Source organism: Meriones unguiculatus, chromosome 3 (assembly GCF_030254825.1).
Source record: "Meriones unguiculatus strain TT.TT164.6M chromosome 3, Bangor_MerUng_6.1, whole genome shotgun sequence".
In the NCBI taxonomy this organism is placed as follows: domain Eukaryota; kingdom Metazoa; phylum Chordata; class Mammalia; order Rodentia; family Muridae; genus Meriones; species Meriones unguiculatus.
In genome coordinates this window covers 14054432-14074329 of record NC_083351.1, presented here as the reverse complement: position 1 = coordinate 14074329, position 19898 = coordinate 14054432, and the positions used below count along the sequence as shown (strand labels likewise).

The 19898-nt window shown below is 41.9% G+C and overlaps 1 protein-coding gene across 19 annotated transcripts in view; it reads left to right on the top strand.

Annotated features, from left to right (window-relative positions):
- The window catches only part of Eif4g3 (eukaryotic translation initiation factor 4 gamma 3), a 221114-nt gene that overhangs the window by 52636 nt on the left and 148580 nt on the right, over positions 1-19898 (top strand). For all 19 annotated transcript variants that reach the window (XM_060379250.1, XM_060379249.1, XM_060379248.1 and 16 more), the window contains exon 2: positions 2054-2129. In XM_060379250.1, the coding sequence (XP_060235233.1) occupies positions 2054-2129 (76 nt within the window). The remainder of the gene's footprint in view (positions 1-2053; positions 2130-19898) is intronic.

Below are 19898 nucleotides of genomic sequence, written 5' to 3'. Positions count from 1 at the left end.
TGTGTAACAGTGTGAAGACTTTTATTTCACCTAAGTGGCCCTTCATTCCCAAAGAGCTGCAGGCTCAGTGAGGAATAGTCCTGGAACTTGTCAGGCGTCCGCTGTGTGTGTGCTTTGTGTGTGTGTGGTATGTATATATTATCTATACAGCAGTGTGTGTGTGAAGTGTTTTAGTGTGAAGTGTGTATAGTGTATGTATAATCTGGTATGTGTGGATTGTGTGCATGTATAATGTGATGTGTGTGGGTAGTGTATAAGGTGGTTTGTTTTTAATGTGTGTGGACAGTATGCACTGTCCATAGTCTGTATGTGTGTGTAGTGTGCGGAGAATGTATGTGATAGTGTGCTGTGTGCATGGTGTACATGTGTGTAGTGATTATGTGTGCTGTGTGTGTGTGTGTGTGTGTGTGTACCGTGGGTGTGGGGTGTGCATGTTGTGTGTGGTTTGGGTGAAGTGGTTGGTACCTCTGATGTTTCAGGTCTGTCACTTCACACGCAGCATTTACAGTGTTTTGTGGATGTGGGATGTGGGCAGTGTGTTTAGTGCTGTGTGAGTTGCTAGTTTAAAAACTGTCTAGAGACCGATGGAGTCTCTTTAGACGTTTTAATGACTAAAACACAGGGTGTGTTTGTTTTGTTTTTGGTCTTCTAAGCAGGCTGCTGGGATATAAAGAATCTACTAATGATTCAGACTTTGGCAACTTAGAGTCATTTAAAAAAAACAAGACAAAACCTACTACTTTTTGTTTCTTCATTCTGTTTATTATTTTTTAAAGTTTTGTTTCACGCTTAATGAGTATTTTGCTTGTATGTGTGTTATCTATGCAAACCATGTACATTCCTGGTGCCTGTGAAGTTCAGAAAAGGGAACCCCCCCAACCCCATAGTTAGGGATAGTTGTGAGCCACCAACCATGTGGTCATTGTGACTGAACCCAGACAGCAAGTGCTCTTAACTCCTAAGCCGTCTCTCCAGTTCTCTTTTCTTTTTTAAAGAGAGCCTCACTGTATAACCCTGGCTTGCCTAAGACTCTTGTGTGTTGACCATTTTGGCATTGAACTTTTAGTGATCTCCCTGCCTCTGACTCCTAAACTGTGCCACCACACTGTTGTTAGCTCATAGCTTATCTTCCAAATGCTCGTCAGTGAATTAGAAACATTATACAACAAGTATTAAGTATTTGTAAAGTAGATGAAAAAATTTTCATTTGGGGTTTATGATACAAGAATTAAAATAAAAAGGAGTTACCCAGCTGGAATCAGGTTACAGAATTGTTGGATTTTTTTTTAATGTTAAAGTAAAATAATTTATATCATTGCTACCTATTATAAAAAGCACATAATCTGACCATGTAACGGTATCAGGAAAAGACAGTGCTGTGGTCTCTGTTACTCTTACAGAGGTCAGGCTGTATGAACACTTCTCTTCCAAAATAGTCCCACACCAGCTAGGATGGCCTCTGTCTTCTAGTTTGATGTTGAATAAAATGATGGTCTTTTGTCTTTTAATTCAGTGTCTTCTTTGTGTTCTAAAGTTTTAAGTGACTATTGGAGAACCTGTTTTTTAAAATGGGAAGGTGGTGGGTAGATATGGAGAAATTAGCTCAATTATAAAAATTATAGAAACAAAAAAGTACAGAGGGGGACAGTTGAGTTTGCTCTTTGCAAGGTTAGAACGGACTAGGACATGGTCAGCAGTTTCTCTAGGTTGTCCTCACTCTAAGGCAGACCTGCTCCAGCCTTGAGGGTGCTGCAGGGCGGGGCAGGAGCTGCCTGCACTGATTGTTGACCTTATTTTCTTCACTATGTTGTGTGCATTAATGTTTGGGAACTCCAGGAATTGTTTTCATTTCCAATGGATATTTATCATGTGACCCAATTTGGGAGAAATTGAGCTAGTCACGTTAGGAAATTTGAAATTCTTGACTTTCCAGTTTCTTGGGAGGAGTAAGTATACAGTCCCAAAGGTTGGGTAAAGAGTGTGGGTCATTGGCAGAACTTTCTCTTCCTGCTAAGCACTTACATTTGAGTTCTCTCCTTAACTCGCCTTCCAGAATTCCTAGAGGACCCGTGCAACAGCCTCTGGAGGATCGGATCTTCCCTCCCACAGTCTCTGCAGTCTACAGCACGGTGAGCATCCCAAGTGTCTGCCTTGTTGTCTGCTTGAGTTTGTCACTGCCTGGTATTCGTGCAGTGATGGATTGACATAGGCTGTAGGTAGAAGATGGACCAAAATTCCTGGTAGAATTAGATGCGTATTGTGTGACCAGGTAACCTCTACTCACCGCTGTGAGTAGAACTGAGATGAACATTGTGTGAAGGTTAACTGGACTTCCACACCTGCCCTTTGCCCTCTTTCTATAAACTCTGGCTTACAGTGGGGACATAACACAAGTCCTTGTGCAGATGAGGCACTCTGCTTTATGGACTCATGCTTCAACTGTGTTGGGAATTACTACTTCTTCCTTCCTTCCTTCCTTCCTTCCTTCCTTCCTTCCTTCCTTCCTTCCTTCCTTCTTTCCTTCCTTCCTACCTTCCTTCCTTCCAAGATTTATTTATTTATTATATATACAGTGTTTTGCTTGCACACCCAAAGAGGGTACTACATCTCTTTATAGATGGTTGTAAGCCACCATGTGGTTGCTGGGAATTGAACTCAGGATCTCTGGAAGAGCAGCCAGTGCTTTTAACCTCTGAGCCATCTCTCCAGCCCAGGAATTATTTTTTTACATTGATGTTAAATTGTTATTTTCTGACTTTCTCACCACTCTCTTTATTTTTGAGACAGGGTTTCTCTATAGCTTTGGCTGTCCTGGCACTCACTCTGTAGACCCTAGACCAGGCTGGCTTTGAACTCACATAGCTCCAATCTGCTTTGCTCTCCTCAGTGCTGGTATTAAAGGCATGTACCACTACTGCCTGGATATTTTGTAATTTTTAGTTATTTTATGTGTATGGGGGTTGGCTGCATGGTACCCTTGTACCTGTGTGTGCAGTGCCCTTGAAGGCCAGAAGAGGGCATCAGGTCCCCTTGGACTGAAGTGACAGTATGTATGCTGCTGTGTGGGTGCTGGGAATTTACCCTGGGTCCTCTGGACGAGCAGCCAGTGAGTGTTCTTAACTACTGAGCCTTCTCTCCAGCCACTTGATTTTAAATTTTTATTGAGTATTCATTTATTGAAGAAAAAAATTCAGCCAGTTGTGGTGGTGCACACCTATAATCTGGTAGATCTTTTTAAGTTTGAGGCCATCCTGAGCTATAGAGTTGCAAAATTAGCCAGGTCTACACTGAGATCCTTGTTCAAAGAAAGAAAAGGGGAAAAAAAAAATCAGTTTTTCATTTCTTAGCTGAGTTTTTTCCTTTTTCCCTCCCTGGTTACATATAAAATAGGTATCAGTATTGGCCAAATGAATAAAGAGATTTAAATTGTGTTGAATGATGAATTTGTAAGAGAGGGTTCATTTTTCAGTTAGAAGATGCACTTATAAAATGATATGTTCTCCAGTGAACTCATGAGAATTTAAGAGACTTAGTGACAAGCCCGTCTATAATGGTCCCTTTCTACCTGCAATTTGTCCCTGTGTTGTAAAGAAACTTAGAATCTAATGAGGGAATTGAGTTAATAAATGTTTTTAATTGAAAGTAATAAGATTCTTAGTAGTTTGAGTACGGAATCAGCTTGGTTTTTGGACATTATTAGAGATTGAACCTAGGATCTCAGAAATGTTAGGCAAGTGCCATGCAACTGAAAAGCGTTTGGGTGTTCTGTCTTTCAGTAGAATAAAGCCTTCACATAATGTAGGTGTTTGTATTCAGTGCTTTGGTCGGAATAAGGTAAGGTAAAAGGATAGAGAATGGATATTCTCTCCTAGCTAATAAACTCAAGGAAATTCTTTTTTTAAGAATGCATATTTTAGGGGTCCAGAAAGCCAGGAGTGGCAGAGCGCTCCGTAATGCCAGCACTGGGGAGGCCGGGGCAGGAAGTTCTGGGCTGGCTTGAGATACTCGGTAGACACTTGGCCAGCATGTGCACCCTTCTGGATTCAGGCTCTGCACTGCCAAGAAAAATGAAAACAGATGCTCTCTAGAGAAGGAGCGCTGGCGTTTGAAGGGTCTGCAGTACAGAGCCCCTGAGATGGTCATGGGGCTTGCAGAGGCTTCAGAATGCGTGGATGCTGACATGGAGAGAGGTTGGACTCGGGTCATCTGATTACTTGAATTAAAGGCCACATAGAGGTTTTGGAACATAATCCTGGTCAATGGAATACAAAAGGAGGGTTGAGAGAAATAGAGCTGATCTGCCATTTAAATTGTTTCTGTAGCTGCAGGGTGGGAAGTGTGAAGGAGTGTGGTGAGGGCAGGGCATCTGTGAAGACCTTGTTCAGCTGTACAGACACAGGGTGATTGCAGAAGAAATGTTTATAGTATCTATAGTAGAGTCAGGAGGATATAAGGATGTGTTTAATATGCTGTGCAAGAGAAAGAGGGTATGTCTGTCTTGGGAGTTTGGCTTGAGCAAGCCAATCTTTCTTATTGTTCCTATTCATTAGGGGTGATCTCCAAGGGAGATACTTGTTGATACAAGTCAGCTTTCTATAAGAAAAATTATTTTGGGATTAAAGCTTTAAATTGTTTTATTTATCTATTTATTTTGATGTTGCAAAATGAGTGAATTTGGAATTTCTGTGTTCTGGATGATTTTTGTAGAATACTTTTCTACAAGTAGAATTATTGAATCAAAGATGAGGTGTGTAGCGCATAGGTACCTGTAACCCCAACATTAGATGGTGTGTGTGACTGAGGCAGGGCCATTTTGAGTATGGCCAGCCAAGTATTCATGGTGAGGTACCTTAACTTAAAAAAAACAAAACAAAACAAAAAAAAACCCAAAAAACACGTCATTAACATTCTTCATAAATAAGACATTTGATAGTGTAAGTTCGTACTTTGAAGACAAGTCCACAAAAACCCTGAGAGCGACGAGTGCCTTGGAGGGAGGCCTCCGCCCACGGAGCCTTTCTTACACTCCACAGAGCTGCTTCAGTCCCAGCTGTTGGATTTCTTCATGAGAGTTACTGACTTTTCTGGTTAAAGTTACTGTCAGATGCTTATTAGCACATGTGCACATTGTATGTTGTGCTTCTCCTAGAAGGACAAGGAACTTCAAGCATTAAAAGCTGCTCTTGAATATGATGTTCTCTGCCTGGTGTGGTGGCAAATGCCTTTGTTTCCAGTACTCAGAAGGCAAAAGCATGTAGATTTCTATGAGTTCGAAGCCAGCCTGCTCTACATAGCGAATTCTAAGCCAGCCAGGGCTTCACAGTGAGACCTTGTCTCTAAAAACCAAAACCAAAACAGCAACAACAGCAAAGATGGTCTGGTTATTTTCCTATTTTCTGTTTTTAAAAGACAGGTTTCTCTGTGAAGCCAGGCCTGGCCTTGAACTCAGAGATCCATTCGCCTCTGGGATCAAAGGTATGTGCCACCATGCCTGGCTCTCTTCTCTTTTAAAAGTCTGGTTCTTGCTTTATTGCCTGAGTTTTATTACCTAAACTATTGGGTGAAGCAGTCCTTCTGCCTTAGCCTCCCCAATAGCTGAAGTGTTCTCCAGGTTAAACATGACATTTATTTTCCTTTGCTTTACTGTGTATCTCTGACTGGCCTGGAACTTGCATTGTAGACTAGGCTGGCCTTGAACTCAGAGATCTGCCTGCCTCTGCCTCTGGAGTGCTGGGATTTTTAATGAATTACTTTTGTTTATTTGTTTGTATGTTTTATATTAGCAATTCCATTTATAGCTCTGGCTGTCCCGGAGCTCTGTTTGCCTGAGTGCCCTTACCTTTACAGAGGCCCTCCTGACAGCCTCCTGACTGCTGGCCTTAAAGGCATGTACTGTCATGCCTGGCTAATTATTTACATTCTTAATGGTTTAAGTTTTCCACTCCTGACCTTTAGCACACTGCGCACATTGCTAGTGAGTAGGGAGAAATGTAAGTGGATGCTTTGCCATCTTTATTGCCCTGGTCTTCGCATCAGGATTCTGCTTGGTCATTATTTTTCTCTAGGTCCCACTTCCCTGTCATCAAATAAAGGCTACCCTCAGTTCATCCCCTGCTGCCTCTGCATGTGGTGCCCATATGTCACTTAAATTGAGTCAGTTAAATTTCTTGAAAGGCAGTAGGTCTCCTGGCCAATTTTTAAAGAAGTTCACAGTTCACAGCCCTCTGCTTTTTCAGTGACTGGCTGCCATCTGTAGACTCTGAGCACTTACCTCAGATAGAGCTCTGCCGATCATCAAAGGGTGGCCGAAGGTGGCCATGCCTCTGGAATGCCTTCATGCATTACTTAGGCTCCGTCGTATTTAGTTACTTTAACTTGGTTTATACAAACTTGTCTTTGAAGTATTTGTCAAAGAGAAGTCAAATTTGAGAGATCATTCTTATTAATGAATCGCGAACATTCAGATATTTAAAAAATTGTAATCGTGTATTTCTGGTAGAGGAGAGGCGATGGTCGGGGAGGTGTTAGGTAATCTGCAGTGTGTTCCGTTGTTAACTTTCTGTGGTGGGAGCTGTGCAGTAAGCTCCCCCTGTTGTTTAATTTTGTCTCTTGTATTAAGAGAAATTGGATCAGGCTTGGCATGGCACGTGCCTATGATCCTAGCACTTGGGGAGGCAGAGACTGGTAGATCTCTATGAGTTCAAGGACAGCCTGGTCTTCAAAGTCCAGGGGGGCTGGAGAGATGGCTCGGCAGGACCTGAGTTCGAATTCCAAGCACCCACATGGCAGCTCACAACTGTCTGTAACTCCAAGATCTGATACTCTCACATATGTATACATGCAGGCAAAACACCAATGCACATAAAATAAAGGTAAATGAATTAAAACAAAGCAAAGCAAAACAAAACAAAAACAAAGTGAGTCTAGGGCAGCCAAGGCTACACAGAGAAACCCCAAAAAGAGAGAGAAATTAGATCTTGTGACTGCTAGGCTGGTGTGTGATTGCAGTCACACTTAGCAGTTATAATGGCTGCTGTTGGGATGGAAGCCTGACTTCAGGATGCCTGGAAGGTTTTCTTGTTAATTGCTTAGGAAAGATTCCTGGGTGTTACTTAAGCTACTTTTTGAGAGAAAAATGACTTTCATGCTGTTACAGTTTTGATCCCTGTAGGCACTTTGCACTTTATAGGTCACTAAGCCCTGGTTCTTCCACCCTGTAGCTGCGTTTAATGTTTAGAAAATCCTGTTTTAACTAATTTTTCCCAGCCACTGAGTATTGAGTAGACCTGAAGGAAGTGGAGATCCTACTGCAGAGAAGCCTGACCTTGCTTGGTCTGTTTTTGTTGGGCACTGGCTCCAGCCAGGTGGAAGTTGGCTTGACAGTGCTGTCTTCCCACGAATAACAGCCATTGTTTTTAAACTTGTTGAAGTGGTGCTTTATGTGCACAGTTTCATTGAGACAAAGCTGATGTCCACTGAACTGCACACATTCAGAATGTGCACATTAGTAAGCCTTGACAGGGGAGGACCCAGTGGACTCCTCCATGAGGGCAAGACATCTGGCATTCATCCTAAGAGTCTCACTGAGTAGACAAGGCTACCCTGGAACTCACAGTTCTGCCTCAGCTTCCCGAGGCAGGATTTTGTGTGTGGCCATGGGCCCTCTTTTTTTTTTTTTTTTTTCTTTTTTGAGTCAGGGTCTTACTCTATAGCTTAGAGTGAGAAGTGTCTTAGGCTGGCCTAAAACTCATGCAACCTTCCTGTCTCAGTCTACTGTCTTGGGCTTCTTTATAATTCTCTCTCTCTTTCTCTCTCACATACATTTCTCTCCCTCCGTTCCTCCCATTCTCCTTCCCTCCCTCATTTCCTTCTTCCCTCATTCCCTCCCTCCCTCTCTTTACTTTCTCCCTCCCCCCCTTCCGTCTGTGTGTTCATTCCATGTGTAATGCATGTGCATGTTTGTGTGCCTGAGTGCCTGCCCTAAATCTGTGTTTGAGCTTGTGTGAACCAGTGTTTGATGTGGGGTGACTTCTTTATTGCTTTCTGCTTAGGTTTTTTTTGTTTGTTTGTTTGTTTTTGAGACAGGGCTTCTCTATGTAGCTGTGGCTATCCTAGACTCACTGTGTAGATCAGGATGTCCTCGAACTCATAGAGATCTGCCTGCCTCTGCCTCCCAAATGCTGGGATTAAAGGCATGGGACACCACTCCTGGCTCTTGTTTTTGAGACACTCTCTATATGATGTAGCTGTGACTTTTCTGGAACTCACTGTGTAGACCAGACTGCCTCCACTTCCCCTGAGTGCTGGGATTAAAAGTATGTGCCACTGTTCTTGGCTTCCAGCTTGTTTTTTGAGGAGGTCTCTTATTTGAGCCTGGGGCTTACTGTTGTGGCTTGATGATGGCCAGGAAACCCTAGGGATGCACTTCTTCTGTGCTGCCAGTGTTGGGGCTACAGATGTTTGCTACCAGGCACTGCTTATATGTGGGTACCAGGGATTTCACTCAGGTCTCGTGATTGCCAGGCAAAGCACACCTCTTCCCACCAAACCTCTCCCTGACCTGAGGTCACTTTAAAGTACTTATGTCTTTGCACATAAGTTATTACTGGTTATTACTAGTCTGGATCTGTTTTTCTGCCTGTCTTTGTATCTGCTAATTAATGACATTTATGAAAGTTTAGATTCTTTGTTAATATTTAATGTGGATTTCTCATTAAATGTTAAATCAGAGACTTAATTAAAATATTATTTAATATGTATTTGCTTGATTTTCCTCCTTCAGAAGAAGGATTAACCTTGGAGATGTAAAGGAGTGTCCCACTGGTAAATGCCAGTTAGGAATGGCTTTCAGGTTTCCCAGATAAGAGGAGAAAGAATCTGCGCTGGGGTGCTTTGCTTTGATAGTGTTCTCCTTTAAGCTGTGGAATATTCCACCCCTGAGCCATTTTATAAAGTATCCGTGAATCATTGCTTAGAAGCATGGAGCAGGAGCAGTCCGACAGGGCCTCAGAATATGGGCAGCTGGAAGCACTCTGCTAAATGAAGGCGCAGTTAGTTTCAGAAGAAAAAACAAACAGAAACAAGGCTGTTACCTTGGAATAGATTTTTTATTATCATGACTTGGTGGCATGGATGGAGAGGCCAGTTTTTAATTGTGATTGAGTAGACATTGACCAGTGTTACCTGCATTTGATGTTCTGGCTTTTGTGAGACTTGCCAAGGCTTGAGCAGGATTGATACTTTGTCCATTGTGTTTTCTTGTTACTCTGGGGCTGGGGTAACACTTTATAGCAGAGCCCTTGCTTAGAGGCTGGCTTTGAGTTAGGTCCCTGCAACCCTATGCCTGGCTATGTGTGTACGTGTGAATGGTTTCTCTGGTTGTTCAATTTCCATATAAAATGCTTCATACAAGGTTATTTTATTCCTTCAGGTTTTACACATTTTAAAGATTCCTTGGATAGGTTAATTTTTAGGATTATAATACAAGTGGTACAATTTTATTATACTTTATTTTGTTTATTGTACTTTATAGGGTTTCTCTCTATATCCCTGGTGGCTGTTCTAGAACTTACTCTATAGACCAGTTTGGCCTTGAACTCACAGAGATCCACCTGCCTCTGTCCCACAAGTGCTGGGTTTAAGATCGTGGGTAACCACCACCTAGCATACAGTTTTATTCTTTCAAGATCTATTTTTAAAATTTGATGTGTTATGTGTGGTTCTGTGTGTCTGTGCCATGTGTGTGGTGGTATCTGCAGAGGCTGGAAGAGGGCATTAAATGCCCTTGAGGTGGTGGTTGTGAGCCTGCCCAATGTGGATGCTGGGAAGAGAATTTGGGTCTCTCTGGAACTTAACAAGTATTCTTAACCTTCAGGCCATCTCTCCACCCCCTTTATTCCCATCCATCCATGTATCTATTTATCTAATTTGTTTTTGTTTGGTGCAGGGTCTTTTTACAGTCTTGGTTGTTCTGGGCTTGCTGTGTAAATTGGGCTGGCCTCAAGCTCATAGAGATCCTCCTGCCTCTCCCTCCCAGAGTGCTAGAATTAAAGGTATTCACCACACACTCCTTTAAATAAACATTTCTTAAATAATTAAAAAAATTTAAAAGTATAATTAGGAGCATGTGTGAAGTAATTATTTTATACTTCCTCAAAGGAAGAGACTTTGAAAGTCCAGTTCAGAGGTGTGTCTGCCTCCCATGCTTAAAAGTTTACACACACATGTACATACACACACATGTGAAAGTATAGTATTGAAATGTTATGATTCTGGTAGGTTCTGGTTGGGTGGTTAGCTTTAAGGAAGAAAAATCCTTACTATTTGTTTGGAAGTTGGTAAGGAACTTTTATCTGGTGTGCTAATTGAGTTCTAGTACAAGCTGGACAATCAGCACAAAATGTTTGGCCCAGACAGGGTTTGGGGGCATGGTTCTTTCCTCTTGTTTGTTAAGAAGGGACCCACTAGATAGCCCTGGAACTTGTTAGGTAGACTAGGCTGGCCTTGATCTCTCAATGCGGTCTGCCTCTAACTACCTCCCCCCTTGCAGGGATTAACATCTGTGAGTCACACCCTGCACTCCTTTTGTTTGTTACTTGCATGGTAGGTTCCATAATGGAAAAGGAGGTTGTCTCTCTCTCCTTAGACTTTAGCTGAAAACTTGCCCTCACAGCAGGGGAAGAGCAGTTGAAAGAAAAATAGTTTTGGCCTCTGCTGAAAATGGAACAGCCAAAATCAAGTAGCAATGCCTAAACAAAAGCAAACTTCTGACTGAGACAAAGCAGAAAGGTCCTGTGCGCCCTGCCATAGCCTGATCATCTGTTGTGTTGGAAGTAACTCTTGAGAGGCACCTTGCCTTGAAGCCACTTGTTCTGAGGGAAAGGAAAGAATGTAGTTCTGGTAGAAGCAGGCCAACAATGCCTTTGAGTTCCTTTAAGGTTGGCAAAATATAGAAGCCCAACCATGGAGGTGCAGTGCTGAGCTGAGATTTAGCTTGAAATTGTACACAAAAGCAAAGACTATGTAATTTGAAGGGGTATAAGGCTTGTGCCATTGGAGCTCACTAGGGGACTTAAACAATACCAGAATATTTTCGTTGATTTGTAAGAGAGTTAGGTAAAGCCTGAGTACATGCTGGCAGTGTACTTCCCTGCCTCCACAAGTCTGTAGAAAAACAGCTAGATGTGGCCTTTGTGGCTAATCCTAATCCTCTTGGAGGTGGGTGTCTCTGAGTTCAAAGCCAGCCTGATCTACATAGTGAGAGACCTTGTGTCTCAAAACAAAAAAATAAACATAACCAAAAACCTATGTGGAAAGCTTGGGTATTTATAATGATGAATGTGTTCTAAAAAGGTTGTTACACTCAATGCACAGTGTCAGAGGTGTGTTCGCCCCCGATATGTGATGCAGACAAGCATCTTTGAGGAAATGAGTTCCTGGCTATCTAAAATTGGCTGTATAGACTGCATTCTTCCCCAGGGATTTCAAGCTTTTATCCCAGTGTAAACTTTTCAGAAGGTAGCAGAGTGTAGATTACAGAAATGTAGGGCATGGAGAGATAGACTGAGGCAGCAAACAGAGCCTGTGGGGAGAAAGCTCCGACCTAGGTATCTGTGGCTGTGGTCTGTGTTGCTGTACGTTAGTCACACAGCATAACTCGTGTGTCCAACAGGCTGTCTGCGGCTAATTTGTGTTACAGTTCTGTGGGCTGAAAACAGCAAGCAGGACGTTTGGGGTGCTGTGCCAGCACTGTTTCACAGCTTGCTGAGGCCTCACTATTGGTAGGTCTGCATTTTTATCTAGTTCCCAGGTGATGCCAAGGTGTCTAGCCTGGGAACACCCGGTGTTAGGCTAAGCGCCCACATTCTCCCAGGTGTGAAAATAAAACTCAGAGCACCAACCATTTCAGTCTAAAACTGTCATTCAGGATTTTAAAACCAACAATGTAAATGTTGGTAACAAAGTTAAACACAGAAGCTACTGTGAACACTTTATACCAACATTGTAAAACTACTCATTTAACGAATTACATAAATAGTTTCTTATTTATTTAAGGTTAAGAAAAAATAGTTTTATTGACTATAATGCAGGAGGGCAGTAGACTGGGTAGTCACTAGAGTTCTGCTTATGTCATAGGGAATTATGGCCTGTAAGAGTCTCAATTTGGGAGCAGCAGTATTAGGATATTTCTAGACATGTGCCTGATGCCATTTGAAGATGAACAGCCCAGACTGGTCAGTTCTGCATAGTCAGCTTGAGCTGCTAGGCATTCTGCCTACAGATAAGAGTCATGCTGACCACTCACACCTGTGCCATTGCAAGACAGTTCCTTTTTCCCTTCTGCAGAAAAAAAGAAAGCAAAGTTATTATTTTTAAAAAATTTTTGTGCGTGAATGTTTGCCTGCGTGTATGCGTGTGTACCATGTGTGTGCATAGTGTCCTTGGAGATCAGATGGTATCCTATCTTCCAGGACTGGTTATGAGTTTTCCATGTGCGTGCTGGGAATTGAACACAAGTATTCTTAACTACTGGACCAGCTCCAGCCCAAAAAACTAAATTTTTATGAACCTCAGAATGAGAACTTAGTGACATCTCCTCTGTGACATGTGCTATTCCAGAGCAATCTAACTATGATTTTGATAACACATTTGAATTTATTATTTATTGCTAAATAGTAAGCTCAGAGTTCCACTAGTACCTTGGAATTAAAACCAGTTGCCTTGGATCAGTTATATAACTGGGATCATTTACAATGGAAGATCAGCAGAAAAAGCAAAGTGTAAGTATAAAAATCATGTGTTAAGATGGAAATTGATTCTGAGGCAGCCCTTATTGTCTGTAACACAGCTTCTGGAGGCTCATGCAACTCTGCCCTCTGGGGAAAGGCCCTTGACCTTGACAGTGGGCTTCAGAACTTGTGAAAGAGAACATGGTATTGCTGTTAGGTGGGACACCCCTGGAACCCAGCACTTGGGAAGCTGAGGCAAAAGGATTATTATAAGTTTGAGGCCAGCCTAGACTGCATAGTTACAGGTTACTCTATGTTGTGGGATTCTCGAATCATTATAAACCAAAACAACAACAAAAACAAATCAGCTATTGTTAGATCTTCCTTTGACCACAGGGACAACAAACAGAACAACAGCAACAGAAAACCAAACCAGCCAACCAACAACCAACCAATCAAAAACCCCAACATGTTGATAGTCCTTGAAAAAGATGTGTTATTGTCATTATCCACTTGTGGAGGTTAACTATTTTGTGTGCATAGTTTTTTGAGTGATTGGTAGGATTGATATGTATGTTTCCTCAGGACCAGCTCCAGCTGGTCAAGGTCCCACTCACAGATCAGGTGTCTGGGTTACTATTAGAGAAAGAACGGAGATGTTCTGTGCTGGCAAACTCTGTTCTGTAAGGTTGCCCTTGGGCACTGGAGGTGTTCATGAATTGCTAAGCTAAACGAATCCTCTCATGAGCAACCGTGTAACAGGTAGTGTGGTTTGTTGAATTAATGTAATAGTGTAATAGTAGTTATGTTTAAATGCCCAAGAGGCCACTTGGTGGAGAGCAGGCCACAGTACTCAATGAGTCCCTGAGGACAAACTCAGTGGATGCAGACAGATGCTGGTGAGAGCCAGGCTGCTGTTGGCTATGCAGGGCTGCATGAGCACAGAGGACTGCCAGGGTGAGTCTGCTGCCTCTGCTCACTCATTGGCTTATGCTGGATAGTTTTAAGTTTTTGGGTTAGTTTTACTATGGAGTCTTAGGCTGGCCTCCTCCTGACCTTGTATCCTAGGCTGTGGTCAAACTTGTTATTATGTTTCCACCTCTCTAGTGTGGGGATTGCAGATATGTGCCACCAGCCTGGCATCTTAAATGGGATTTTATAGGCCAGTGTGGAAACTCCCAAGTTCCAAATAGCAGATTTGAAATATGTATGCAATAGAAAAATAAAAATCCAGATTAAAATGTAAGGGAGAAAGTACTGCACTGGCTACCTAATGAGCTCTATTACTTTGTCTGTCTGCCTGCCTATATAATAATAATTGTCATTATTATTATTTGTTAAATAAATAAATAAATAAATAAATAAAAATAAATATTATTGTCTGTTGAGGTGGCTCAGTAGCTGAAATGGCTTTCCATGTGAGTCTGGTGACTTGAATTTGAGTCCCAGATGCCCATGGTAGAAAGAGCACTGACTTCTGAGTATTGTTCTCAGGTGTCACCGCACTTACATATACCATGTATATACATAGAAAAAAATAGTAACTGTTTGAGGTGGATACTATCCATCATTTATCTATCTGTATCTATATGTCTATGTCTATTCTGTCTGTCTTAGAATGTAGTTATTTGTTTTTCCAATGGACTTGTTTTGTGATTATTTTACTGTCACAAATGTGATGTTCAAATAGCAATTTTCTGCTCCTACATTTCTTTTCTGATTAAAAAGTGACTCAAACATATCAGACTTGAAGAGAACCAAATTATGACATCACTTTATTTTCCAGAGAAGCACCTATATTTTGGCAAGTTGTCTTTTGTTATTTTTTTTAAGATAGAAAATATATATGCATGTATAACAACTAAACTCATACTTAGAAATTTCTAAATATTGAACTTTTCATAGTGTGTTTGATGGATTCATGTGGACATGTGAGCCTGGCATACTTGGAGGTCAGAGGATAACTTTCTGGACTTGGTTCTTTCCTTCCACCTTTTATGTAGGTTCTGGGAATCAAATTCAGGGTGACAGGTGTGGCAAGTGAGCCATCTTGGTGCCCCTTAATTCATTCTTAAAACTACAACTTATTCTTAACCTGTTATGTATCGTATTGTTTACATAGAATTGTGTCTCATATTAGTAGACCATGGATGTACCATAAAATACTGAAATAAATAATGTCTTGCTTTTGGGCATATTGGGAAGAGATAAAAATCAGGAGCGAGGTATAATCAGTAATCTTGCTGTTCTCCACTGTTTACTGTTAGTTCTCTGGGCATGGCTTTGGGCTACTCTGATACTTTTGGGAGTTAAAGGGTCTCAGGTTTCCCAGCTGGTCTTGACTCCAGCTGAGAAAGCCCCTGACCTCCTGTCCTCCTGCCTCAGCCTCTTGAGTTTTGGGGTTACAGGTTTTTATCATTGTTCTGGTTTAAGCAGGGCTGGGAATGAACCTCAAGCTTTATGCATGCCAGGGAAGCACTGTGCCATGGACCACGTCCCTGCTCTGTCCCAGTATTCTTGCATGTGCAAGAATTATTTGCAAGAATTATTCCATGTTGAGCGTCCTTGCCTATAGGTCTTTGTTGTCTTAATTCTTTATGCTGATTCTTCTTAATGAAAATGATCAGAATAATGAAATACATATGATATGAAAAAATAATATAGGAGGATTTCTAATGAAAAAAAAAATCAATTCCCACACTATTCTTTTGTTTAGATAAAGCCAGATGGGAGCACTTTAACTTTTGTTTCTCTGCCATTACTTTTTGTGATAGTTTGAGTTTGAATGATCCCCAAAGGCTCATATGCCAAGACTAAGGTTTGCCAGAAGGGATCGGGTCATGAGTTCACGATGTTTTAGTATGTCGGCAGACACTATAGTAGCCGGGAATTCTGTGAATCAAACACTATATTGGATACTTTCCAAAATGTATTGTTTTTACAAGGTAGAAAAGTGAAACTTTTTTGCTACCTAGTGCTGAGATCAGGTCTGCCTTTTGTTACATTTTGTTGCCAATGTGTATCTTTTGGATTTCAGTTCTAATGTGTGGAAGATGGAAGGCAAGAGAGACCAAGGACAGCAGCTAAGAACCGCTGAGTGATGTTTGCTGCTGTGTTCACGGCCCTGCTCAGCCTAGTGAGGGGGAGAAAGGCTTCTAGGGTGGTGGTTTCTCTTCCTACAGTGAGAGATGATTCTTTGGTTAGCTTTTTTGAAGTCAGGGTCTCAGGTAGCCCAGGCTGGCCTGGAACTCACACTGTGCTGCTGCTATCTGATCTTGAACTCTTGGCAGTCCTCCTACTGTAGCTTTCAAGGACTGTGTCGTCTGGTGTGAGGGGCCATCTTAGCTCTCCTCGGCTGCCATGACTGCCTCTTGTCACTGGAATATAGTTGCAGCGGCACTCACCAGCCATCTTTGAAGTCACTACTCTTTCTCAAGGTGGTCCTTCTGAATTGGCCATTTGGGAAAATACCTACTTTGCGCTTATTTCCTCTGATTTTTTTCCAATACCAGCCTTGTCAGTCCATTCCCTTTTCTACCCTCCCTTATTTTTACTAACATGTAATTAATTACAGTAGCATACAACAAGCATACAGTTCAGTAGATCTCAGTGTATCCTGTCACCAAAGTCAGTTTTAGGACATTCTGTTACCTCTGAGAGAATCTGCATTTCCTGAGTTGTAACTCCCCAACCCTTAGCCCTAGGCTCACCTCTTCTGTGTTTTCCTCTTGGACCTTTTGTGGAATCATGTGGTCACTGGTGCTCTGTGATGGACTCCCTCATTGAGCCGTGTTTCAGTGAATTACATCCTGAGGGAGTGATCCGCTGTGTTCAATAGTGGGTTGGCATTTTACTCTTCGGCAGTTAGGAGTAATGCTGCTTGCTAAGTGTCTCAGCAAGGAAACACTCGTGGCTGTCTTGACCTACTTTTCTCTTTTCCAGATAATTTTCCTCTCTATCCCTTCCACTGACCTCTTTACCTTTTTGCAGGACATGCCCTGGGTCTTGGCACTCTATCCTTTAAAAAAAAAAAACACAAAACATCTTTACCTGATAGTCTCAACTCAGCTTTTTACTTCCTGAAGAATCTCAGGAGCTTCAGACCTCAGAGCTGTGGCTGGTTCTCAGCAGCACGTTAAAGTCCGCCTGGATCTAGTGCTGCTCATGTCTGTTTGCTGTGACCTCCTTCCTTCCTGTTAGGGATTCTGGAAGGCAGGAGCCCATCTGTAGGCAAGGCTGATTCTCGGTTGTGCGGTAGGAACAGTAAGCCTTGTTGACTTGCGCTGCAGTCACGGATCATGCAGTACCCTCCTGTCTTGTAGGCAGTTGAACAGACTCCAGTGTCTGTTTGCTCTGCTGTGAAGTCCTCTCTCTTCTTGTGACAGGTGAAATTGTGGTAATCCTGTAATCACCTTTGTAATTTTGAGATTTTACTTTAATTTTTACAGACAACTTATTGATTTATTCTACAAACTTCGTTCTTTTTTCTTGCATAATAAGTAGAGGTATAAACTCTGATCACATGGAATGAGCTTATGGTCTTAATGGATCCAGTTAACATTGACCAGATTGATCCAGAAATCGTCACTCCTCTACCCTGTGTCATTTTCAAGTCTTCCTTTGCTAGTTTTGATAATTAGTTTGGATGCCATCTGGCTGATAATAAAGCGCCCCTAGATTGTTTGGCCTGGCCCCAGCTCCTTGCTAACTCAGAGTTTCAGACCCAGCAGGCTGCTGGTTGCTCCCCTTGGCATCTAGTAGATGGTTCAGGCTTGAGTCCTGTTCTGTTCTTTAGCCTCTCATCTCACGGCAGCACTTCCCTAGCCCTAGGGTTTTAAGGCGGAACTTTCATAAGGATTCCTGATTTTCATTAAGCTGTTGCTTTTAGTGTGGTATATAAATTGGGCATAGGCTGTTATGCCAATACCTGGGAGGCCGGGTCAGGAGGACTGCTTCAAGTTTAAGGCCAGTGTGGTCTGCATAGCAAATTGGGGGCTCATCAGTTGTACACACAGAAACGATAAGAAAAAATGCACCTACTGTATCTCAAGTCATGAAGGCAGGGTTCTCCCCTCCTCACTGCTATCTCTCACTGTGAAGTCTCTCAGCAAATACTTGTTGAATGAATGAGCCACACAGCCAGACCTCATTCTGTTTTGTCATTCCTTTAATCAATTAACCAAAAAGATTAGAAGGGCCTGCCTCTAAGATACAGTCTAGATGGGTGCACTTGCCGTCACCTCTGTTATTACTGCTGTGATTTTAATACCTTTTCTGTCCATTATTCCTTTTCTTGTGAGAAATTTTTTTAACATAGTCTTGGGTATATAGCTATATAAAATAGGTATGTTACCATTTATTGTAACCATAAAGAAATTTTAAAAGAATTATTTGGTATAGTGCACACACACACACACACACACACACACAGTTTCCCTATTTGAATTAAAGACAAAAGCAAATTTGTATGCTGTTGTATAAAATTAAAATGGGTGTTGGGTTATATAATGTTTATTATTATTTGCCTTGTAATTATTACAGCTGTGTTATCTAACCCACTATCACAATTAATAAGACAGACACATCTGTTAAATTTTATAATTTCCTTATTTACCTTGGGCCAGGCAGATATTTCACCTATGCTGTCTCAATAACCTCACTATCTACTGCCCAGCCCCCATCCAACGCCATCCTCCTTAATCATCCTCATCTGGGCTACTGTCCAACCATAATCTTATGAATACTTGCTTATATTCTTCATGTGGGCATTTTCACAACATTATTGGAGTGCTTCCTCTCAGCCCACGAGGTTTCTTCTCCACCCTAACCCATCCTGCCGTCCCCCTTCCTCCTCTCTTCCTGTCCTGTCTGTTTCCAGAGATTCTCCTGAACCTAAAGCCCCGGAACCTTAGCCACACGTGTGCTACCCCGTTCTGCCCTGCCCAGATTTTAGGCCTTTAGGTATTATAATGTCTTGGACAGGTTTGCACAACAAGGACAGGTTTATCCAAGCAGTAACCGGATCTTGAGGGCCAGTAATTAGCATCAAAACACAAGCATCAGACCAACCCTAACAGCACGCAAATAAATGGCTGAACTTAATTTTATTAAGTTAAATCTTGTCTGAATGTTTGACACCACAGGACACAAGAACATCTTCAGTGTCTTCCAGAATTGTTATTTTGGTATCATCATCTGGTTTCAATGCATAAACAAAGTACAGCAGTATTCCTTTCACCGTTACCGAGTACATACTATCCCTAACAGACTAGTCAGCTCACCTGGCTCTTTGTTACATTGAGGCCTGTTCTGAGTTCATCGTAAACGTGGAGTCTGTTCCCTTCAGTGCTGAGGAAATCATGGAATTGCTTGTTTTATAGACAAATGTACTAGGATACCTGGGATTGCAAGTAGCCCAACTTGGTAAGTTGTAGAACAGGAAAAGGGAGAAAGCGTTCCTCCCCACTTCCTTCCATCTGTCTGTTCTTCCTTCCTATGGATTGATGGGGATGTCAGAGTTTGAAAATGTCATGATGACAAATAAGACTTTGTAGTATCCACTGTACTGGTTCATTTAGAAAATATTATATGTATACATATTTTGCATTTACACTGTGTGTGGGGGTCTTTTTAGCAGGGCTCTCTCTGCATTGCCTCGCTTTAAGGACCTCAGCTGCTTCTGCACAGTCATCACCTCTGTTTCACACACAATGCCTGACTCTTAGCTCACACAGGGACAGGAATGTCAGGGTTATATTCAGGATCCTCAGTTTCGGTTTCTGTTGGAAGTTAGACGATTATGTTACTGTTCCACATTCCTGCCTGGCTCCTCCCCCTAGTGGCCATTCTTCCTGGATCTCTGTGTCTGGCCAGCTACCCCATGTTTCCTAGAAAAGGATGATCATGTTTAGGATCCCCCCATATCATGTATTGTAGTTTTTGTTTGAAAATATTAGCATGTTGGGAGTAGTTCTAAATTATTGTATTTGATCCAACTTAGTTGAATTAGTGCTAGATAGATGAACTGCACCTAGTGAACAGTTTAATTGGTATTATTTTTATGAGTTTTCATCAAATATTGATTTTTGTGGGAGATTATTTTTAGGTAGAAATCTTGAATGAAAACTTACAGGTTTGCTGCAGTTTCAGTAAGTCTAAGATTTTAGCTGG